Source organism: Phytophthora infestans, genomic scaffold, assembly GCF_000142945.1.
Source record: "Phytophthora infestans T30-4 supercont1.62 genomic scaffold, whole genome shotgun sequence".
Taxonomy (NCBI): domain Eukaryota; phylum Oomycota; class Peronosporomycetes; order Peronosporales; family Peronosporaceae; genus Phytophthora; species Phytophthora infestans.
Window position 1 is genome coordinate 57,985 of NW_003303697.1, and position 24,437 is coordinate 82,421.

Here is a 24,437-nt window from a genome sequence, read left to right on the forward strand (position 1 = left end):
CGAGGCAAGGCAATTCGGTGCCAGCCGCCCTGCGCAGTACGACAGAGCATTGGTGAGTCATGTTCCACTCTGTCAGGACCCGGGGCGCCCGCAAGGGCTGCCAGGGTACCAAAGCATCCGGCAGATGCTTGGGAGTCGTCGACGTATATGACGACTCCGAGGATGTTTTGATGGTGGCAACGCCCAGAAGAGGCGCTGGCAAGTGGGTAACTTAGGTCCACAGGCGGGTAACTTAGTTCCGCAGACAGCTGCAGCTGTCACGAAAACTGAGAACAGCGTGTTCAGAGTGGGTAACAGAGCTCCACGCACGGTCGCCCAGACCTTAACTGAAGAGGAAGACGTCGGATACGCTTCCTGTGTGGGTAACACAGTGCCACACACGGTCGCCCAGACCTTAACTGAAGAGGAAGGCGTCGAACACGCTTCCTGTGTGGGTACCACAGTACCACACGAGGCCACGAGTGCCTCGGATGTCGTAGCGACGACATCCCTAGACGTAGGCAGCAAAGCTCCACGTCACGGTCGCCGTCGTCAACGACGCCGCCGCCGCCTCAAGTCGGATCCGAACTTCGTTCCGATCGACGTCGCTTCAAGCGACTCGGAGTCCAGGGCCCGGGCTCCTCCGACAAGGCCGGTGGAAGAATGTTATCACATCTTCGATGGCGAGACCGGTTTACCCGTCAAGGCATCTGGTGTCCACTTGGAACCGTTGCCAGAGGTTGCAGCGATACTGAACCTCGAGGAAATGACGGCTGAGTCTTTCCTGACCAACCTCAAGGCTGGAGAGATAGCTGAGATGGTACTCATGAGACCTGAGACTACTCGGGAGGAGCTAAGCTCCTCCTCTGTCTTGGACGAGAACGTCCTCGAAGACCTGAACAAGCAGCGTCAGACGCACTTGGGTTCTGAGATCCTTAAGAACCCCAAGGATCCGGTGTATCCTTTGGTGACGGAGTATGCGGACGTGGTGAACAAACACCCACCGACCCAACTCCCACCGGATCGAGGCGTTCGACACGAGATTGATCTCGTGCCCGGCACAAAGTATTGTGTCACGAGGCAATGGCCTCTCCCGCGCGAACAGTGCGAGGTCATTGATGCCTTCTTCGCCGCGAAAGCGAAGGCAGGCATGGTGCGGGAGTCGAAATCCCCGCACTCGACGCCGACTTTCTGCGTTCGGAAGCCGAACGGAAAGTGGCGTCTGGCTCACGCTTATAGCAAGCTGAACAACGCAACGGTGCCGGCCCAAACACCAATCCCACGAAAGGATGTGTTGTTGAACAACATGGCCGGGAGCGTACTGTACAGTGCGCTGGATTTGGTAGACGGATACTACCAAATCCTGATGCGAGAGAGCGACATCCCGCTCATCGCGGTAAGCACTCCAAGCGGCATGCTTTGGGAGTGGCTCGTCATGCCGCAGGGCTTGTCTAACGCCCCGGCGACGTTCAATCGCCTGGCGACGCAATTGTTCCTCCCTTTGCGTACCTTCGTACAGACGTACTTCGACGACATATTCGTCCATAGCCGTGCCGAGGGAGGCAAGACGGCCATGGAGGTGCATCTAGGACACCTCCGTCGAGTGTTGGACGTAATGCGAGCGAATAAGCTCTACGCCAACATCGACAAGTGCGTTTTCGCGTCACCAGAGATTAACGTTCTCGGTTGCTTCGTAAGCAACGTGGGCGTTTGGGCTGACCCGGACAAGGTCAAGGCCATAGCAGCCTGGCCGACGCCCCGATCCCAGAAGGATCTTCGAAAGTGGTTGGGCTTGGCCAACTACCTTCACAAGTACAGTGCAGGGTACGCGGGCTTCGCTAAGCCCTTGTCGAGCCTCCTTCAGAAGGACGTCGACTGGCGCTGGGAGCAGAAGCACCAGGATGCTTTTGACAGCATCAAGGCCAGTCTCCAAGAGGCCCCTGTCCTGGCTTTGCCGGACGAGACGAAGCCGTTTAGCGTCGTCTGCGATGCCTCCGATTACGCCATCGGATGTGCATTGCTGCAGGTCGACACGGCTGGACACGAACGAGTCATCTCGTTCCAGTCCAGGCAGCTCAAAGCCGCCGAGCGGAACTATTATCCCGGCCACCAAACCTTGGACAAACTTTGGTCCAAAAAAGTTAACCCTTCCCTTCACAAAACCCATAACGATAGTTAGATATAAGGGGTAAAATCGGGCGTAGATTCCGATTTTGAGGTCTATTTTTGCGTATCTGCAACCATTGGTCTCTCAATCGGCCGTTAAAAAAGGCTCTATATCCTGCAGAATTGTTTGCAATTGTGGGCTGTCACGTACTAACATGCATACATATTCATTGGCAGAGCTGGGATAACAGGTGGGGATTTTCAGAACCGGATGGATTAATTCCAAATATTACCGCAATTTGACGATTGTTAGAAAAATATAAACTTGTTAAAAAGAACGCGTCAAAAGAATATCTAGAGTGTAAAGAACATACAACGGGTCACCCGTTCATATTCCTAATCGGCTACAGCTTCATTGTCATCGACGTCCTAGCACGCGACGTAGTGAGCGCACTGATACCACAATGTTGTGCTCTTCTTTAAGACGCTGTGCTAACTGTGGTGCTGCAACAGGTTTTCCGCTCTTGTTCATTCTCGACACCAACTCACGCACGAGAGGCTGTATGCTTTCTCCATGTTTCGGAGGCCTCCCAGATGGTTTTGGACCTTCCATCTGTCATAATTAATTTGTCGACCACTGAAATGTTAAATATCAATGATAACTGAACTGATATGAAGTATAGCCTACCGAGGTGAAATTCTTGTCGTGGTGCTGGTCCCAGTGCGCCCATATAGCTGAAATGGTGCCTGTAGCAAAGCCTAAACACTCTTTGACATGATAACGAACTCCTCCTTTTCATAGATGCGATGCAGAGGCCTTCTTTTGGCGGAGGAACTCGTAGGTCTTCACAACCAAGTACTTCTCAGCAGCAGTCAATTTCTTACCGGCGACCATTTGAAAAGTAGTGAACATTATTAGATGCTGTGAAGTTCTTACGAGAATAAATAGACACCAAGCTATCTATTAAGGGGACACACAACGAAATCGGTTCTACGGCTGCGGAGTTACATTCCTCTAATTTAAGATAAAATATATTACCATTTTTGTCCAAGCCTTTTTGGCCGGGATAATACCCTGTCCACGACAAGGAGCTCCTGGCAATGAAATATGCCCTTGTGAAGTTTCGTGTTCACCTTCTGGGCTCTAGGCCCTTTGTGATCTACACAGACCACGCGTCCTTAAGGACGGCGACTAACTCGCCTCACCTCTCCCAAAGGATGGCGAGGTGGTTGTCCTCCTTCGCGGGATACAACTTCCGCGTCGAATACAAGCCGGGCAAGCTCAACGTGCTTGCGGACGCCCTCTCTCGGCGTTTTGACTATGAGTTGGCCCACATCACGCGGGTGACAACGGATCTATACGATCGGATACGCATGGCGTATCGGAACGATGAGGCTGTCGCGCCTATCGTCAAGTTCCTTCTGGCAGGAACGAGCGCGAAGTCCGACTGGCTCTCGTCGCGACAGCGCTCACGGCTCCTCCGATATGAGTTGAAGGAGGGCCTCCTCTATTACCGGGTGGAGCCCACTGATCCTCCACGGGTGGTCGTACCCAACGACGAGGATCTGAAGTTCGGCATCCTCGCGGAGGCGCATGACGCGCCCTCCAGCGACCACTTGGGCCGCGAGAAGACCTTTCTGTCGGTCTCTCAGTCCTTCTGGTGGACCCACATGTACAAGTGGGTCGCCCGGTACGTTAAGACATGCGAAACATGTCAGCGCGTCAAACCCGCAGGGCACTCTTCGGCTCCACTACAGAGCCTGCCCGTACCGGCTGACTGATGGTAGTCGATGAGTCTTGACTTCATCTTTGGGCTTCCCGCCGACGGACACGGCAACACCGGAATTTTGGTGTTCGTGTGTCGGCCGAGCAAGATGGTACATCTTGCTCCGGTTCCTGTCACTGTTACGGGCGAACAAACCGCAAGGTTGTTCGTCGATGGCGTGTTCCGCTATCACGGTCTCCCGGAGACGATTGTCTCGGACCGAGACCCGCGGTTCACTGCTGCGTTTTGGAAAACGCTGTTCCCTTTACTGGGAACTCGTCTGCGGATGGTCCGCAGCGGACCATCCGCAGACAGTCGGCCAGACATAGCACGTCAATCGAGTGCTCGAGGACACTCTGCGCAGTGTGTGCGCGGCGTCACCACGTACGTGGTCGACGCAGCTTCCAGTTGTTGAGTTTGCGCTCAACAACGCGGTGCACGCGTCCACGGGGCTCACGCCGTTCTACTTGAACGGCTTCTGTCACCCCAGAGGGCCTCTCACTCTTCGAGGAGACACTGACGCCTCTATTCTAAGTGGGGGAGAGGCTCGGAAAGCCCTTTCCTCCCAGGTCTCGGATGTGAGACCAGTTTCACTGCGGAAACAGGTGGAATCCTTTATGGATACCAAGCTGAGCGTTGTCAACAGGGTCCGCGATGCAATGGCAGCGGCCCAAGATAAACAAAAGGAGTACTTAGACAAACATGGAAGAGGAAACTTAAGTATATTTAAGGTGGGGGACTTAGTGTTGCTAGACACGAGGAATCTACCTCTTGACACTGTCAGCTCTGTCGGCAGCAACAAGCTGAAGCACCGCTTCGTCGGACCATTTGCAGTCCTGGCCCAACATGGTGCGTCGTAGACCATCGACCTGCCAAAGTCAATGACGACGCACCCGACGTTCTATGTTGGACGTCTTAAGCGGTACTTTGACCCGCAGGGGGTTGCTGACTCGCAGACCCCCTTGACCCAGCTCCTCGAAGCGAGGGCCGGTCACAGACGTCGACGATGGCGTCGGAACAGGCACCCAAGCCTCGGTCGGAGCGGCAAGGCTGCGGTCAAGACCGTACGCCGGAGGGGCTCCGTACGAACGGACCCCGGCGCCATACGCCGAGTACGCTGAGTACGCCGGGTACGCACCATACGCGTACGTCTGGGAGTGTGCCGCAGGCGGCTCCGGACGTGGCAGCAGAGCCTCGACCCGTCAGATCATGCGAAAGGCCTCGTCCAGATCGGACGAAGAGACCCGGCGATCCACCCGCAGGTGCAGGCTCGCGATCTCTCGCTCCAACAGGTCCAGGCGGCCCGCAAGACGAGCGAGCTCGCCCTGATTCCCGGCCTGGGCGGCAGCATCACCGCCAGTCCCAAGGCCAACTGCAATCTCAAGCACGAGGACACGTTGACGGAGGCGGTCAACCTTAGGGTCCTGTGTCGGACCCGCGGTCGGAGCACTCGGACGAGAGTGGCTTTCGGGAGGCGCCGAGTACTCGTACTCGTACGAGGGCACCTCCGCCCCTGCTTGACCGGAATGGAGAGGTCCACTTCCACGTGGAGCGGATCCTTCAGGAGCAACGGCGTCGCGGTAAGCGACAGCTCCTCGTGAAGTGGAGGGGTTATGCCCACTCTGAGAACTCGTGGGAGCCGATTGAACGGCTCCTGATTGACTGCCCGAAGGCTGTCGCAATCTGGGAACAGAAGCGGCGGCAGCTTCATAAGTAGTCCGGGGCTTCTTGCCCAAACGGGGTACGGACGATGAATACATTCCGTGCCCGCGCTCATCGTGAGCGCTAGAAGCCGCGCGCTTCAGGATGTCCCTTGGCAGCATGCGCTTGCTGATCAAGTGGGCAAATCTCACACGAAGATCATCACGCTGATCCAGGATGCGGGACAGCAGCTGATCTTCATGGAGTTCCCGTAAATCCGTGGGTGAGTACTTAAGAGACTCCACCCATGCCCAGAACATGTCCTCACAAGAACCCCACGAGGGGGGTGAAAGTAAGGAGGGCCATTCCGCGGAGGGCCATGGGACAGACTGTGCGCAGAGACGACACAAAAAAAATCTTTTGTAGTAGCAGTTTTTCATAAAATAAAATCGAGTTATTACAAGCCGTGTCCGTCTCTAAGCGGCGTGTCCGTTGCAATATTTCAGTATACAAAATCTAATACTAATTTGGCCGTGTCCGTCCCACAGAGGCGTGTCCGTCCCAATATTTAAAACTTCTTGTCCTTACCGGTGGGTAAGAACGTAAGGAAAAGATATCTACATGGAGGATGATCCTTCTAAACTATCATGTCCTCATCACTTTCCAAAACACATTCCAGCACTCAATAAAACACTCTTACGCAATCCAATACAAGCTCTCCAGCAGTTCAGAGGCATCTAAGATGACAGACAGCGTGAATTCTCTAGCTGTGACTTTAAGTTTATCTGCTACGATCCATGCCGAGACCACTTTTTCCGCGTCTTCCAGTGACTCCGTTCAGGCTATATACAACCTCAGTGAAGGTCGTTCGCGCAGTACAGGATGCGATGACGAGGGATTGTTGTGCTTGGATGCAGTCGACGAATTGCTTACGATGCCCGTAGTTGAGAGACCGTCAGTGAGCATCGAGCCACCACCAGAGAGGACGTATGCATCGGAAGCGGAAGCTATAGCCGCTATTCATCAGTGGACGAAAGATCATGGATTCAACGTAACAAAGCGTCGTGCTTTCTACACTGATTCTACCCCTATGCAAGTTTGGAAGCGTGGATTGGATTGTGACCGAGCAGGGAAGCCCAAATGTACGCAACATCTTACTGATGCGGAACGACAACGACCAATGAGAGGGTCGATTCGCATCGGATGTCCAATGAAGCTCATTGTTAAAGCAGTGTCTAAAGAGAATTCGGCGGGTCCATGGGAGATAGTTCACACTCGCAATGGAAGCCGGGTGCATAACCATCCTCCGTCGGAAGACATCAGAGTGCACTCTAGCCATCGTCGTCGTGCGGCTGCCTCTGCTGAGGTCCCTCCTGCGGCTTCACTTCAGGAGCTTGTTCACGCCCAGACTGCTGTTGGGATCACACCAGGCTCTGTGTGTGCTAGTTTGGCTCAGGCGGATCCGAATTCTTGTATTATTCCACAAGATATTTCTAACATGAGGAATGCGGCCCGGCGCCGAGAGATGGCCTCGCATACGGTGATGGATGCTCTTTTCAAAGCGCTGGGTGAACATGACTTTTACTATCGGTGGGAGGCTGATCCCCAAACTCAACAATTGTTATATTTGTTTTGGGGGCATCCTGGTACACTCGCACAGTACAGAAGACATTCAGATATCGTGGGTATGGATTGTACTTACAAGACCAACAAGTACAAGTTACCACTTCTTAACATCATTGACCTGACGGGGTTCAACACTGTCCTTCCAGTGGCGCAGTGCTGGCTACCAAGAGAGCGGGAAGAGGATTATCGTTGGGCGATGAATACTTACCGAGTTTTCTTGGAGGAGAATACCATTGCGTTACCGAGAATCCTTCTTACGGATCGAGAACTGGCGTCTATGAATGCTATCGATTTTGTATTTCCTGGGGTCCCAGCCATAATTTGTCGTTGGCATATGAACAAGAATGTACTCAGCAAGACCCGTCAGGTTCTTGGGCAAGTTCCTGTCCAGAATCCAGCTCCGGGCCAACCTAAGTATGAAAATACCTGGCAGACAGATTCTTTCATGAAATCGTTCTATGACACTGTGGATGCAATAAAGCCGATTTTGAAGTAAAACGACAAGGTCTTCATCGTCGGAATCCTCATCTAGCCGAGTACCTTGAAAATCACTGGTGGAAATACAAAACCAAAATTGTTGCAGCATGGACCTATTGCTACAAGCACTTCGGAGTTAGAGATACCTCTTTTGTTGAAGGAGCTCATGCCAAGTGTAAGATCTGGTTGCGCGGGTGTAGATACGATCTCTACACAGTGTTTTTACGGCTACTTCCGTGGTGGCAAGCGGCAATATCTGCTACTAGTCTTTTAGCAGAGCGCAATTCAACTCGGGTACCTTATCTACTTCAGGGGAATCACTTTGCAGCGGTAGCTCGTGTAATAACGGTGTGGGCACTTACAGAGACCCAAAAGTTGTGGTGTGAAGCGCGAGAAATTGTCTACTCTCGCGCCGATCGGGATGGATGCACAGGCCGGTTTCGAGGTGTTCATGGTCGTCCTTGTGTGCACGACTTGGTATCAATCATTGAATCCAACGGCCAGCGAATCTTGCGTCCTGCTGACTTTGACAAGCACTGGTGGATTCGTCGTGACCAACAACACGCTCTCCCTGTCCGCATCCAGGAGCCTATGTACACCGAACAAGCTTTACAACAACGCCGTCGTCGATTTGATCGACGTGTGAGAAATCGACCTTATACCTCACGGCGAGATCCAGTGTTATTTGAACGGGTCGATCTTAATCATCCAGCAACACCGCCTATGGTAGCCACCAACCACGAACCTGCAGTCACAGTACTTCCTCCACTTTCAAATTCGATCGGTACAAATATACAAGACAGCTCGACCTATCACGAGCACAATATCCCACCCAGATATTGGGGATACGCGAGCTTTAGTTAAATTAACAAGAAGATATTTCCGAAAAAGCGCCCAAACTTTTTTATTCACTTCTCTCTACGAATCAGCCTTACGCTTCTTGAGATGACCACGACTCACATGTGTCCTGTAGGAGCTGTCATTGTTAAACATTTTCCCGCACACATTACATGTCCATTGCAGAGCCGTTTTAGGCGGAGCACGACGTGTCAACTCGTTTTTTGAGGCGTCTGGGTTTTTAGAGCAATACCGACGATGTTGTCGAATGAGATTCGATTCTGGTTGCTTAACCCCACAGTACTGGCACAGGAAATGAGGAGGAAGAACATTTGTCACGATATCCGGTTCCCGTTTGAGCCACTTGTAGATAAGATAGCAATGAATGCGATAATTCGCGGTGCTGTACGGCATTCCGTTGTGAATTAAATCGCCACGGAATATCACACAAAAGCCGACAGGAATCGTAAGAACACGGGAAGCCCCGTCGTCTTTTGTCTCGGTACATCCGTCGTAAACGCGAAGCTTTGTACCTTCGTCAATAGCAAAAAGCATGCTTGCTGGAAACTTCTTCTTCTTTTTTGCTTCATCAATTACTCGAGCTGGATAATCCTGATGACTCTCTTGTTCATTCCCCCCTGGGGCTGAATGCATAAACGAAAAAATCGTTGGCATCCACCCCTGATCCAGACAAGATGTGATTGAAGTCAAAGCAATCTTGAGGTCGCTAACTGCACCGGAAGCTTTCTTCACACGCGATTGCTTGCGGTATGCATCGTGGCATTCCCCTCCCACCATCTCAAACACGGGTGTGTACTCTCGAGCCATTGCCTCGGTTTTCAGAGCTGTAAGAGTCTCGTCTGAAGGGCCCAGATAGACGACTATGTAGCCGCAGGCGGGAAGCGCAAGTTTGGGCTTGGGCGCCATCTTGAAAGTGAGACACAGACCCAAATATCTCGCGTCTCTGGGACGGACACGCCTCTGTGGGACGGACACGGCCAAATTAGTATTAGATTTTGTATACTGAAATATTGCAACGGACACGCCGCTTAGAGACGGACACGGCTTGTAATAACTCGATTTTATTATATGAAAAACTGCTGCTACAAAAGATTTTTTTTGTGTCGTCTCTGCGCACAGTCTGTCCCATGGCCCTCCGCGGAATGGCCCTCCTTACTTTCACCCCCACGTGGGACAGTTCTCGGGCATAGCCCAGAGGTATCCCCAAATAGGATAGAGACCACCCCGGGTCTCGGGCTTCTTACGACAAGTCGTGAAGTCCTTAAGAGGGATGCGATGTGGCGCGAGAAGCACACACCGAGCAGCCTCCAAGTTGTCAACGAACAACTGTTCTTTCTGATCAAGGGCACGTTCGTAGATGCCCCTAGAAGTGTGACCGCCCACAAGGCCACGAGGAGCGACGAGAAGCTCTAAGAAGAGGTCAGCCCCAAAGCTCTCCTCGGGAGGCCAATACCCTCTTGAGTTGATGGCAGCTCCCTGGCTGACGGGTGCCACCACCGAACCCCCACGCACACGATGGGCAGCTTGGAATTCCTCCTGCTGCTGGTCGAGGTCATTCGAGACCTCCCGGGGCTCAGCGATAGCATCATCCTCCTCCTCTTCTTTCTCCTTCTTCTCCTCTTCATCCGAGGAGTCGAAGATACTCTGATAGGAGTGTTGAGTCTCCTTCTCCTCGTGGAGTGGAGACTTAGAGGCTTTACGCTTCTCTGAGGGCTCGGCGCCTTCGGCTTTAGAGGCCTTAGCACGCGCAAGACCCTCGGCAAGCGAGAGACGTTTGCGAGGATTCTCTTCCTCATCGCCAACGGCTTTGGGAGCGCCTTAGCCTTGACGGCCGGACTCGCAGAGCGCACAGACGATCTGGGACTGTGATCACCTTGATCACTAGCGAGCGACTGCACGCTGTCATCCTTGTGCTCACTGGGTACTGGGCTGTGCCCTCCCACAGAGCCCGCAGGAGCATCGTACGTGCTCTCGGACTCGGCTTCGTCCTCACTGCCAGAGTTGAACTCACGTTCCACGAACCGAGGGTTCGGACGATTGTCTGAGGCCGAGGGCGACGGACTGCGGCGCGTGCTTGCTTGCTTTCCCACAGCCGCGTCACCCGAGGAACCGATCGCCTCGGAGGCCACCTGAGTAGCCTCCTTGAGTGCAGAGCCTTTGCCGTGAGGCTTAGTGCTGTTGGCTTGCGCCTTACCGGCCGCAGCCTTGGAGCGTGTCTTAGCACCGCTCTTTGCTGTGCCACGAGGGATGGTAACGTTCGAATTGGAGACCTAGACGAATAGCGCACAGGCTGCTGCTCGAGGCTCTAACTGTGAAGTGAGCCTCCGCCGAGCTCGCGCGGCCAAGTCGATGGTTTTCGACTTTGAGAATGAGAGTTTGTGACGAACACCTCTTCATTCTAATTGGTCGGTATACCTAACCTAAGTGGGGGAGGATGTAACGGGGTACGTAGCCCTAAGTGTACCCTGGTTACATGAAGTGTGACACTTCACACTTCAGGAGTATGACACGTCATACTCCGGGATATTTGGTACAAAGTACCAAGGTCGTTCAAAGCCAACCATTGGTCAACGACATTGCATTTCTATAGGTGACTTATAGTTTGTATTAAACCCAAACTTAACCTACCTATAAATATACTCAGTTTACAATCTACCTTATTTAGGTCACTTCGCTCTCTTTTAAATAAAGAGGGGACCTGTGAACTGCCATTCACTGAGAGTTTGTATACTCTCGGAAAATAACTTCCTCTAGCGCAAGGTGCTGTGTGACCCCGTCACAAAAGGACTCCATGAGTAGCTAGGCTCGAGATTTCCTGAGGGCTGAGTCGGCGCTATCTGCGTAGGCAACGGCAGGCTGCTGGGTGTCCACAAGACGTCCGTGGATTCATTTAACGCTGATGATGTCTGCCGAACCGGAGATACCGTGGCAGGAGTCTCACTGAGCGGCTCATGCTGTTGCAGCGATCGCTGCAGGACAGGAGGGCCAGGACGAGGACGACTCATGCTGGTGCTCGGCAAATTTGAAACTGAACAGAGATGAGATTTGATTTATTGGTCTAGAGTTCAAATGAGCGGTCCTTCATCTAGAGGCGGTGAACAACGCGACCTCACCTGGAGACATTATCCATCTCCAGCTCCAGGTGGAGAGGGCACGCGACCACGCCCTAACTTGAGTTAAATATACAAACTATAAGTCACCTATAGAAAAGCAATGTCAGCCAATGGTTGGCCTCGGACGACCTTGGTACCTTGTACCAAATATCCCGAAGTATGACGTTTCATACTTCTGAAGTGTGATGTGTCACACTTTATGTAACTAGGGGTACACTTACAGCTACGTACCCCGTTACAATAATCGTTCGTGTAGTGTCGCTTGGTGACGGCGGTCACGCGCAGAAATATCATAGAGCGTGACCCAGTTACGGATCGTGCGCTCCGACTTTTTGAAGGTGTGCGCGCGGTGCTTTCGGGAGTACCCGAGCTTGTAGTATGCGTACAGACTGGAGAATGCAAATTATTGGTCGCATAGCAAATAGAATGATCTAATCTCGCAATTTGCACCACTTATGCCGATATGCTGTGGATTCCCGCATCGGCAATTTTGAACGGAATTGACAATACAGTACTGCACCCCATTTTCGCGGGGTCGACCATATAGGATTTGAAAATAACTCATATTTTAGCAAACCATTTTTTGTTTATTTGGATTTGGGATCATCACATCTAGAAGTTTATCAAATATTCAAGGGCGCGAAAAAGGGGTGCAGTTCTGTTTACCTCTAATAAACCTATCCCTTTCAAATACAGTACTGCACCCCGTTTTCGCATTGGTGGACCATATAGGATTTGCAAATAAATCATCTTTTAGCATACAAACAATCGTTAAGTTAGAATTAGGATCATTATATCCGGAAGTTTATCAAGGGTTTAAGGGCGCGTAAACGGGCCAAAAACGGTGAAAGGCACAATAACTCTTGTCCCCAAAAGTAGAGCAGTCACTCCTACACTCTTGCTGCCATGTCCAAGCGCGCGCACTCCAAGATCTCGACGGGCGGTGTGCTCAACAGTATGCTGAGCTCCCTATCGCGTACCAATGAGTCAGCTCTCACGGCTAAAAAGGCAGAGGCGCAGGTGGCGAAGCTCACGGCTGGCCGCGGGCAGACTATCTCTGTGGACGAAAACTCAGCCGCACCCGACGCCGCCATTGCCCAGTTTCTGCAGGATATGCGCGCTGCAATCGATGAAAAGGGATTCGGCGCCAATGTGGAGGTGGAGCTGCGTCTCGGCCGCATCTCGTCGTGTCTACAGGATGCACGCTGCCGCCCGTCGCAGGAGGGTGTGGACGCCGCCGTTGTGCTTTCAGACGAGCAGATGAAGGCTGTAGGCGCTAAGTTCGTGCCTGGTGTAGCTGATATGGACTACAAGAGCTTTGTGCGTGGTGTGGAAGGCATGCTTCGTGGAGACGCGTACTCGGAGCACAAGGAGAAACAGGTAGTGCACAACATGGCACAATCCAAGCGTATAGTGCAGGATGTTGACCCTCAGACCAACATGCGCGGCAAGCCCATGGTGCAGGTGAAGGAGCGCCTCGGCTCCATCGACATCTTCATGCCGCACTGTCAGTATGACTGTCGCGTGTCTATCTCGTGCGAGTTCCCCATGCGCCAACTCGAGGGAGATATGAGCGAGATGCCCGCGGCCGAGAATATCCGCCACAAGGACCGTGTATCGGCTGTCGGACGTGACCTTCGTGTAGACCTCACTAAGTGCTCGAAGAGAGCACGAACAAAAAGTTGTTTGAGGTTGAAGTGGAGCTGAGCGAGCCGGCAGTGAACCGGATGGCTCAGTCAGCCGGATGAAAATGGGCAGAGCTGGAAGTGCGCTATTGAGATGTCGTCCTTGTTATGGAAAATGGTCAAATACTTTATGCCGAACTCGGGTCAGGCGTTTAAGCGCCACTTGGGTTTCCCCAGGCGCAACCGAGGTGCAGAACGCATACCAAGGTCGACTTGGCATCCGTGGCAAATTTAGTGGGACGATGCCCGTGGGCTTTGCGCGCTGGCATATTCCACTCGTTCAAAGTCGCGAGTACTTTGTTTCGGAGAAGACGGATGGTGTTCGCTATTTTCTTGTTGTGGCTGGTGGCACAACGGTGCTGGTTGATCGATCCAATGCAGCCTTTGCTGCGTCAGGCTTGGACTTGTTGAAGTTGGTGTTGCCTGAAGGCACGGTACTCGACGGCGAACTTGTGGTACGTTGTCGCTCTTGACCAATCAGCAAAGATATGCCGATTCTACCACTTGACGTTTTCCTTTCGTTTCTGCAGTTCCACCAGAAGGATAAGCGCTATGTGTTCATTTCTTTCGACATCATCGCGACAGGCCCATCCGCTGAGGACTCCCATGTCGAAAAGCCGTTCGTTGAGCGCCTCAGGATATTGAACGATTTTTTGTCGGAAGAGTACGTTTTTCCACATATCCATAAATTTTGGTTCGGGTGCTCATGCTTGTATATCTCAAATGCAGGGGGCCGTACGCATCGGGCATTCGCAACCTGGACATCAATCGCCATGCGATACTGCCCATTTTGCGCAAGAAATGGGTGCCGCACCGCCAAATTATGGAAGTGTTCCGCCAGATCCAGCGTGTTCAGAAGCGTGACCACAGCCTTGGCCGCATCTACAGCGACGACAAGCGCGTTCACTATACGGACGGTGTGGTGTTCTGCCCCAACACGAAATACGTGACCAACACGAACCAAGAATACCTCAAATGGAAGTGGTCGGATCTCATCACGGTGGATTTCCTGGTCACGCTTAGCCAGGCGGGCGACGGCGTTCAGCTATCGTGTGGCGGTCCTCGCAACACCCATATTGAGCTGGATTCGATTGTGCGCTTGGACCCGAAGGATGCACCCGTCGTGCACAAGCTAGTTTCGAGGACGTCCAACCGCCAGGCTGTGCTGGAATTCGGTTTCAACGCTGACAAAGGCCTCTGGAACTACAAGTGCGCACGCCCAGACAAAGACTGCGCCAACTACATACGCACGGTCCTTGGCTCGCTTGTAAATATGGCTGAGGGTATCTCAGAGGAGGAGCTCCAGTACCGACTTACGAACCCAAACGGCCAAGAATGGAACAACCACATGAAGCGCATGCGCCGCTCGCTCCTCGAACAGCACAAGTAAGTATTACGTAGTACTACGTAGTACACATTGCCAGCTACTACGCCCGCGAAGGATTAGAATCAGATACGCAAAGCAGGCCAATTCTACTACTGTAGTACTTGGAGCTAGCTTGAGACCACCAGGTTAGATTACTCAAAAACTCAAAACAAACAAGGCCAACAAGTTGCAAAAAATGTAAAAACCGTCCCTTACACAGAAGTATCGACATTCTTCGAGGAAAAGAAGAACGAGCGCCTGACGAGTACGCAAACGAAAACAAGCTCCACATGACTGAATCCCTCCTATCCATACTTGTAAGCCCACTGCCTTGCTCCACCATAACCTCGTCATTGCCGCCCTGCATCTTGTTCGTCAACTTCTGTCCTCTCAGGAGGATAGTGTATCCTGGTAGGACACGATAAGTAACGATAGTGCTTAGTTCCTTTCAGGTATACATGCAATCTCCATCTGTGGTAGTTAGCGTCAGCCGTATGATAGCGAAGATAATCAATTCCTCTCGACGTGCTCAAAGCACACTTCGCCACAGTTTGTTCAGTAGGTGCATGCACGCTTGATTGTTAGTCACCCACACAATAAACTATAGTTCAAACACAACGCACAAGTTAGCACAGCAACCCTAGATGTCAACCGGTTTTGTGCAACCAGCACCCACCTTGGCGCGTTGGGTGGGGGTAAGGATATTCTGCAGCTTGTCCATCTCCATGTCTAAGGTGGAGTTTTTGTTGGTTACTTCGGTCTTGAGCTCCGAGAGTAGCCCCAGCGCACTTTTGAGGTTCTCGCAGATGAGCGAGATTGACCCCCGCTGCTGCTGAATCTTCTTCTTCTGGTCTTCACTTAGTCCCAGCTCTTTGGCTAGGATGACCGGTAGACTGGTCTCGTCCTCCTCGTCCTGCCAGAAGCTGTCGTCTTGACGCAAGGCCCAGATGCACATCTTGGTTACCTGCGTGGGCAGGAGCAGTCGTTCGATCTGGTGCAGGTGGTAACTCAGCGCCGAGCGGCGGCCGTGACCGTAGTCAGAGTACTGCTCCTTGAAATTATCGATCTTCTCCGCGAGCTCCTTCTCTGAGGCGCCGCGCTGAATCATCTTCTCCAGTTCTTCGCACACGCGGTTCTTCTCCTTCTCCTCTTGCCGAATGGCCTCTTTGCCGGCCTTCAGCTGTCCGCGCAGCTCCATATTCTCGCGCTCGAGCTGGCGGCAGCGCTCCTCGACGCCCAAGATGTGCTCCCTCTTGCGACGTCTACACTCGCGCGCCGACTCCCGGTTGCGCTCGAGCTTGAGTTTTCTTTGCAGGCTTGTCATGTTGCTGGGGTTATTACTATCGCTGCTGCTGGACGTCGGAGTTTTCTCCGTTTTGGGCGACTTGGCAGCCGTAGCCATTGCCGCCGAGGGAACCGTGATATTGGTATTGTGCACGGCCTGGCGCTTCTGAACCAATGCGTTGTTGGCACTCTCGAGGTGGCGAAGTAGACCCTCTGTGTTAGTCAGGTGCTTGCCGTGTAGATCCTTGGCCACATCGGCGGCGGGGCGCTTCATACCGCGTTGATTTTGCACAGGCTTGGTGGGCGCCGCCATGGAGACCGGAGCCGTAGTAGTAGCAGGTGTCGTGGCTGGCATCTCCACTGTGAGAGCGCCCGTTTGGATGAGCTGCGCCGAGGTCGTGACTGGGTGCAACGTGAGCGGGAGGCTGGTGTCGTCGCCCGGGCCAAGCATTCGAAACGGGTCATCTAGCGCCATTGAAGTAGCCAACGCTTGAGCATGCGCGTGGTCAGCAGAAGGGTGACCCCCTACGCCCGCAGGCGCAGTCATGTTCTCTGAGTTAAACAGTAACCACGAGAACATATCACGATTGGTGGCGCCCATGAGCTCCATATCAGCGGCGACCTCGGCGCCAGTCGAGCCCCTTGCGGCCTCTCCAAGCTCCGTGTCGGCATGCAGGTGCAAGCTGTTGGGTCCCTGGTCGGACGCCGTGGCGGCCATCGTAGGCGTGCGGGGCAGCGAAGCAACTTCCTTCATCTTGGCGCTCCGATCGTGAGTGGTGGTGACGCGGCGTTCTCACAGAAGGCGTTCGCGCTCCAGGGCGTTTTTCAATAGTACCGGTAATCGAAGTTGCTTACAGAGAACAGTTGCTGGAGCCACCGAGTGAGGAGAATTTGGTGGCGGCTGCCGCATCGAGACACCACTCTCAGGCCCGAACGGGAGCCACTTCTTATTTCACTTCGGTTCACTATTCCACAGATTGCGACAATAGCGACGTGGCTGGAGAGGGGAAGGCTTGCGGATTTCAATTCGTCGTACATTGTGCTGATATTATAATCATTTTATACTGGGAATACCTCAGAATGAGTAATGGACAGCCCACACAGGATTAATTGCGTGAGCGTAACGTAAATGGGTCAACGTTCGGACAACATCCAAAATATCGTACTTAGTATGTGATTAGACTGGAAAAAGCAAAAAGACCGGTTTGTCAATCTGCGCCAGTGGCTCCGTCAGCGGCGACGTTGGTGGCGGTGAGAGCGCAGGCGGCGATGGCAGCAGCGATGTAAGTCTTTATTATTGAGTTGGTTAGTAGAAGAAGTGGAGAAGCAGATGATGGTTTTTTGAGCGGGCTAATGCTAACGTTATTCTTTCGGTTTGTAAATCTGCGCCAGTGGCTCCGTCAGCGGCGACGTTGGTGGCGGTGAGAGCGCAGGCGGCGATGGCAGCAGCGATGTAAGTCTTTATTATTGAGTTGGTTAGTAGAAGAAGTGGAGAAGCAGATGATGGTTTTTTGAGCGGGCTAATGCTAACGTTAGACAAACTGTACGTAACGATAAAGGAAATTGACCATACAGTTGGAATCAACATCAACGGCAATCTGCAATTTACAGTCATGGCAAAACGACGATATGCCAATGCAGCTGAAGATGAGTTATCTTGTACAGGAAAACCTGATGCAATTCAGGCCACTGCAGCGCAAGAAACAAAGCGTCAACGAAAAGCTCAGTACCGCAACGGGACCTCCGATGAAGCTTGAACCTGACGTGAAGAGACGCAAAACCAGCTAAGCGTTGGCAGTTTTGGTTGATACCAAATACATTGCCCAGCCTTTAATTCTACTTTGCTATTGACAATTATGCTAACAACCGTATCAAAAAAAATTAGCCATCTTAATGTTAGCTTTCCGAACCTTTTTTGTCGAAGAATGTCTGGGATCACCAGGGGGTCCCCCCGCAGAGACAGCAAATGTCGACATATTTTTAAAAATATGTATTCCCAGAGACGATCTAGTTTTTGTATTATAGGACCTACATGTATTAAACACTAGCTGCTACGCGGCGGTAAATTAGGTTTAGTTCTACATGTTTTGGCCTTCCCGCCTCCGCTACGCTTCGGTGGGATAAATATAAAAAATAAACGCTAAGCTCATATGCGCTTCGATACTTTAATTTCATTAATCTGGGTCAGCATCATGCTTAATTTTTTTTCTAATGATCTCGAATCATGATTCTTACTACTGTCCCGTACCCGGGAATGCAGGGGTCGTTCCAGCAGCGTGCACCAGATGCGAAGAAGGTAAAGTCCGTGTTAAAGCACACAGGGTCCTACTGTATCAAGTGGGAACTGTTCAAGCGCCGACTGCGAGGTACGGTTGGTGCAGAGGGAATTGTGAAGACCTTGAGGAGGGAGTTTGCACTTGCCTCGCCAGCTTCAAGGACGGATGACACGAACTATATACTGTCTTGAGTATCGAGTCCACCGGGTGTCACGTTGGGTTGGAAGTCATGCCCAGGAGTACAGGTGAGCGTAGGAGAAGGGGTGTCATCCTCATGAGCGCGATCGACCCTTTCCCCGTTTTAGCCCGGCGCATTAGTTTCTCAGTCGTATATTTCCCACCTACTACAAAGAACAAGGAACCAAGTTTACTTTTCACTGATTACCGCTCGTTACCGTTCTACAACTGGAACCCGCTCCTCGCTCGCCCCACGCAAGGCCCCGCTCTACAAACAGCCGCGGACTGCCCGACCCTGACCAGTAGCGCGGCCGGAGGCGCCGCGCGAAGGGGAGGTGTGCGACATTTGGTGGAGAAGCAGGGTAGTCTGCTTGCTGGAGAAGGCGTTGTCTGGTGAGAGTTGGAGGAGCTACGAACACTAAGATGGAAGACCCGAGGTGGACCCAGCACTGTTGGGGCTGGGGGCCCGAGAAGTCTCAGCCGTCAAACGGCTGGTGGAACAGTCCTGGATGCGTGTTTTCAAGTCGACAACACGGGGACGGTGCCATCCCGTCGTACCGTGGTTGTTCTATCGTCGATGTGGTCACGATGCCTGATGGCAGCGTCCATGTAATCCCCCCACACTATTTGTATTCGTCGTTTGCTGTATGCGGTGGAAGTGTCTTACGCAGAGGCTATCTACTATAACCGAACGGCCAAGTACTTCAACCAGCAGTCGGACTGCTGGAGCAACCAACGCAACACACTCAGGAAGTGTTCCCATCCCAGCCAATTTGGACACAGACACCACCCAGCCAATTTACAGCGAGGAGTGCTTACAATTTGGCAGAGCGGTATGGAGCGCGTCCCGGGGTGAGAGGAACGTTTCAGGAGGTGTGTGAATCGATTATAAATGGAGCGCGTGTGACTGAAGAAGGGAAACAAGAACAGTCATCGATCAGAGAACGCTCTGAGTCCGTATGGTACAGTGCGTCAATGGTTCCAGGTGCGCGTGAAGACTGGAGTGTGGAACGAAAATATGGGGTAGAAGAAGTAACCGGAAGGGTGCAACAAGAACAGTTATTTCTTCGCAAGGAGATCAAACCTGCCAGATACGATGCGACAGTGTTCCAGAACACTCCTGGTACCTTACGTGTCTCGCGAGACTGTGAAGAAGCACTAAGTGGAGATAGCTATGAAGAATTGGCTGAAGTGACTACTGTTAGGAGAACGGTACTGGTAGAGCAAGAACCAGAGAAACCTGCTATGAAGAACGATGGCGAAGTTCGAGAACCCGCAACCAAAGGCACTAACACGCGCGCGATAGATTCCGCGGTGGGTGGTGAACACGGCTCGTCCGTGTGCATATTTTAAAATGGGTTTGAAAAGCGTTCCGTCGCTGAGGAAGAGATCGTCAAAGAGAACAAAAGGACGGTAGGCTCTGAAGGTGATATCATGGTTCAGCATCAGTGGGTTAGCTCGGTCTTCGAAGTCAACACTCCTAGCGAAGAAGAGGACCACCGGGGTCGCATTTCGAGTCGCAACTGTCTGACTGTGGTCAAGGAAGCCAAAGCGAAGGTGCTAGGCACAGAGAACGCTACATCTGCGACGGTAGGAGAACAGAGCACTTACGGAGAAGTCGACGCGGACGGTCCCGTCGACGAAGGGCTTAAGGCGAACACTCTTAACCGTGACGTAGTGAACACTACCAGCGTGATGCAAGAAGAACGGAGCACTTACGGAGAAGTCGACGCGGACGGTCCCGTCGATGAAGGGCTTAAGGCGAACACTCTTAGCCGTGACGTAGTGAACACTACCAGCGTGATGCAAGGAGAACGGAGCACTTACGGAGAAGTCGACGCGGACGGTCCCGTCGACGAAGTGCTTAAGGCGAACACTCTTAACCGTGACGTAGTAAACACTACCAGCGTGATGCAAGGAGAACGGAGCACTTACGGAGAAGTCGACGCGGACGGTCCCGTCGACGAAGTGCTTAAGGCGAACACTCTTAACCGTGACGTAGTGAGCACTACCAGCGTGATGCAAGGAGAACGGAGCACTTACGGAGAAGTCGACGCGGACGGTCCCGTCGACGAAGTGCTTAAGGCGAACACTCTTAACCGTGACGTAGTGAACACTACCAGCGTGATGCAAGGAGAACGGAGCACTTACGGAGAAGTCGACGCGGACGGTCCCGTCGACGAAGTGCTTAAGGCGAACACTCTTAACCGTGACGTAGTGAGCACTACCAGCGTGATGCAAGGAGAACGGAGCACTTACGGAGAAGTCGACGCGGACGGTCCCGTCGACGAAGTGCTTAAGGCGAACACTCTTAACCGTGACGTAATGAACACTACCTGCGTGATGCAAGGAGAACGGAGCACTTACGGAGAAGTCGACGCGGACGGTCCCGTCGACGAAGTGCTTAAGGCGAACACTCTTAACCGTGACGTAGTGAACACTACCAGCGTGATGCAAGGAGAACGGAGCACTTACGGAGAAGTCGACGCGGACGGTCCCGTCGACGAAGTGCTTAAGGCGAACACTCTTAGCCGTGACGTAGTGAACACTACCAGCATGATGCAAGGAGAACGGAGCACTTACGGAGAAGTCGACGCGGACGGTCCCGTCGACGAAGTGCTTAAGACGAACACTTTTAGCCGTGACGTAGTGAACACTACCAGCGTGATGCAAGGAGAACGGATCACTTACGGAGAAATCGACGCGGACGGTCCCGTCGACGAAGTGCTTAAGGCGAACACTCTTAACCGTGACGTAGTGAACACTACCAGCGTGATGCAAGAAGAACAGAGCACTTACGGAGAAATCGACGCGGACGGTCCCGTCGACGAAGTGCTTAAGGCGAACACTCTTAACCGTGACGTAGTGAACACTACCAGCATGATGCAAGAAGAACAGAGCACTTACGGAGAAGTCGACGCGGACGGTCCCGTCGACGAAGTGCTTAAGGCGAACACTCTTAACCGTGACGTAGTGAGCACTACCAGCGTGATGCAAGGAGAACGGAGCACTTACGGAGAAGTCGACGCGGACGGTCCCGTCGACGAAGTGCTTAAGGCGAACACTCTTAACCGTGACGTAGTGAACACTACCTGCGTGATGCAAGGAGAACGGAGCACTTACGGAGAAGTCGACGCGGACGGTCCCGTCGACGAAGTGCTTAAGGCGAACACTCTTAACCGTGACGTAGTGAACACTACCAGCATGATGCAAGGAGAACGGAGCACTTACGGAGAAGTCGACGCGGACGGTCCCGTCGACGAAGTGCTTAAGACGAACACTTTTAACCGTGACGTAGTGAACACTACCAGCGTGATGCAAGGAGAACGGATCACTTACGGAGAAGTCGACGCGGACGGTCCCGTCGACGAGGTGCTTAAGGCGAACACTCTTAACCCTGAGGTAAGTGACCACTACCAGCGTGATGAAAGAAGAACAGAGCACTTACGGAGAAATCGACGCGGACGGTCCCGTCGACGAAGTGCTTAAGGCGAACACTCTTAACCGTGACGTAGTGAACACTACCAGCGTGATGCAAGAAGAACAGAGCACTTACGGAGAAATCGACGCGGACGGTCCCGTCGACGAAGTGCTTAAGGCGAACACTCTTAACCGTGACGTAGTGAACACTACCAGCATGATGCAAGGAGAACGGAGCACTTACGGAGAAGTCGACGCGGACGGTCCCGTCGACGAAGTGCTTAAGGCGAACACTCTTAACCGTGACGTAGTGAACACTACCTGCGTGATGCAAGGAGAACGGAGCACTTACGGAGAAGTCGACGCGGACGGTCCCGTCGACGAAGTGCTTAAGGCGAACACTCTTAACCGTGACGTAGTGAACACTACCAGCATGATGCAAGGAGAACGGAGCACTTACGGAGAAGTCGACGCGGACGGTCCCGTCGACGAAGTGCTTAAGACGAACACTTTTAACCGTGACGTAGTGAACACTACCAGCGTGATGCAAGGAGAACGGATCACTTACGGAGAAGTCGACGCGGACGGTCCCGTCGACGAAGTGCTTAAGGCGAACACTCTTAACCGTGACGTAGTGAACACTACCAGCGTGATGAAAGAAGAACAGAGCACTTACGGAGAGGTCGACGCGGGTGGTCCCATCGATGTGGGTTGGAAGGAGAACAGTTGCAATAAGAAGACCAGGGTCGAAGACGACATGGATATGGAGAAGATGATAAGAATAATTCCGTCGAGCCTAAAGTTGGCAATGAAGGAGGAACTGAGTACCCTTCTTAAAGGAATGGTTACGAAGGTAGCCAAGGAGAGCAGGGTGTGTGACAAGGAGCTTTGCTCAGAACGCTTCAAGCGACCACTAGCCGCGCTGGATGAAAGTTCCGACGATCGAGACGTTGGAGGTGGAATAGTGAACCATGCTGTTGTCTGGGTAGCAAGTGTACTCAACAAGGAAGTGTTTGCGTGGTACCAGAAGGCGACGCGTCTCAAGATAGCACGTGATACGGGCGCGATGGTACTGGCGTTTGCTGCCGCCGTGACCACGACGATAAGTCTGTTCCTAACCGTGCTGCTTATGGTTCTGTTACCCGGACTTTACTTCCTCGCCTCCGGTGCACCGCTCGCCGAGGACGGCAAACGTCAAGTGGGGGAGAATGTCCCGTACCCGGGAATGCAGGGGTCGTTCCAGCAGCGTGCACCAGATGCGAAGAAGGTAAAGTCCGTGTTAAAGCACACAGGGTCCTACTGTATCAAGTGGGAACTGTTCAAGCGCCGACTGCGAGGTACGGTTGGTGCAGAGGGAATTGTGAAGACCTTGAGGAGGGAGTTTGCACTTGCCTCGCCAGCTTCAAGGACGGATGACACGAACTATATACTGTCTTGAGTATCGAGTCAACCGGGTGTCACGTTGGGTTGGAAGTCATGCCCAGGAGTACAGGTGAGCGTAGGAGAAGGGGTGTCATCCTCATGAGCGCGATCGACCCTTTCCCCGTTTTAGCCCGGCGCATTAGTTTCTCAGTCGTATATTTCCCACCTACTACAAAGAACAAGGAACCAAGTTTACTTTTCACTGATTACCGCTCGTTATTGTTCTACAACTGGAACCCGCTCCTCGCATCTGCGCGCGCACGCAAGGCCCCGCTCTACAAACAGCCGTGAACTGCCCGACCCTGACCAGTAGCGCGGCCGGAGGCGCCGCGCGAAGGGGAGGTGTGCGACACTACAACCTCTTTATTATCGTTGGTAATCACTGTATCTTCATCTTTCACCTGCACTTCTAATAGCATTTATACAAACACTACACAGTATGTTTGGTTTAGCGTCGTGCTCGATACCACGGGCCGTTTCTAAACCATGAAACCTAGCTCACATCAATGCAGAAGATAGTAATGGTGCACTAACTTATACGACTAAAACCGTTCGCAGCCTCACAATTGAACGAACCAAACCGCCTTTCATGATACTCGACTCCATCGCACGAAATGCACGCAATCACGTGGATATTGCTGCCTTTGCTGGTCGTGTTCACGTCCACAGCACGCGTATCTTGGACACTCCATCCATTGGTGCGGCTAACCTACATATTGAAGTTGGTTTCGTCCAAGTACAAGATTTTTTTGTCTGCCGCCACAAATTACAGCAGCTTGATAGCAAATTGTTGCCGTTTTGCCTTGTTCTCGACAGTGTTGCGATAATTGTTGTCCCGGTGAACCTTTTTCACCGTGACGTCCAAGTTAGCGCGCACTGTCTCGGCGGAAATTTTCACATCAAAGTGGTCAAGAAGCATCTCCTTCATCTGCCCCAGCGTCAAATAGCAGTTTTCGGACAGTCTGTCTTCTAAAAAGTCGAGATGCTCATCGTGAAGCTTTCGGCTGTGCGCGCCGCCTCGTTTGTCTGCAGGAGCCGTGAAGTCATTTAAGCGTCTTGCCCGTCGCACCCAAGCCCGCGCAGTCTCCACCACAACGCCGTTGTGAGCTACTACCAATCGCCAGTTCTCACTCTCCTTCGCTGCCTCGAGGACACGTGCGCGAACGTCTTCAGGGTAAGTGTTACCCATTCTGCCAAAACGAACGTGGGCGCGCGGCGAAGCGATGAATGGATGGATGCCT

The 24,437-nt window shown here is 52.6% G+C and overlaps 3 protein-coding genes across 3 annotated transcripts; 2 read left to right on the forward strand and 1 right to left on the reverse strand.

Annotated features, from left to right (window-relative positions):
* Window positions 1–12,449: 12,449 nt before the first annotated feature.
* PITG_18416 (uncharacterized protein) lies at window positions 12,450–14,641 on the forward strand (the record flags this gene model as incomplete). The annotated part of the gene is made up of 5 exons (XM_002896304.1): window positions 12,450–13,221; window positions 13,303–13,418; window positions 13,459–13,706; window positions 13,782–13,915; window positions 13,981–14,641. The coding sequence occupies 5 exons, from the start codon at window positions 12,473–12,475 to the stop codon at window positions 14,639–14,641; spliced, it is 1,908 nt and encodes a 635-aa protein (XP_002896350.1).
* A 616-nt stretch (window positions 14,642–15,257) lies between these two features.
* PITG_18417 (uncharacterized protein) lies at window positions 15,258–16,692 on the reverse strand (the record flags this gene model as incomplete). The annotated part of the gene is made up of 1 exon (XM_002896305.1): window positions 15,258–16,692. One exon carries the CDS (start codon window positions 16,653–16,655, stop codon window positions 15,258–15,260), a length of 1,398 nt encoding a protein of 465 aa, XP_002896351.1.
* Window positions 16,693–17,170: 478 nt separating this feature from the next.
* Window positions 17,171–18,751, forward strand: PITG_18418 (uncharacterized protein; the record flags this gene model as incomplete). The annotated part of the gene is made up of 5 exons (XM_002896306.1): window positions 17,171–17,184; window positions 17,294–17,354; window positions 17,567–17,665; window positions 18,162–18,267; window positions 18,483–18,751. 5 exons carry the CDS (start codon window positions 17,171–17,173, stop codon window positions 18,749–18,751), a joined length of 549 nt encoding a protein of 182 aa, XP_002896352.1.
* Window positions 18,752–24,437: the final 5,686 nt, after the last annotated feature.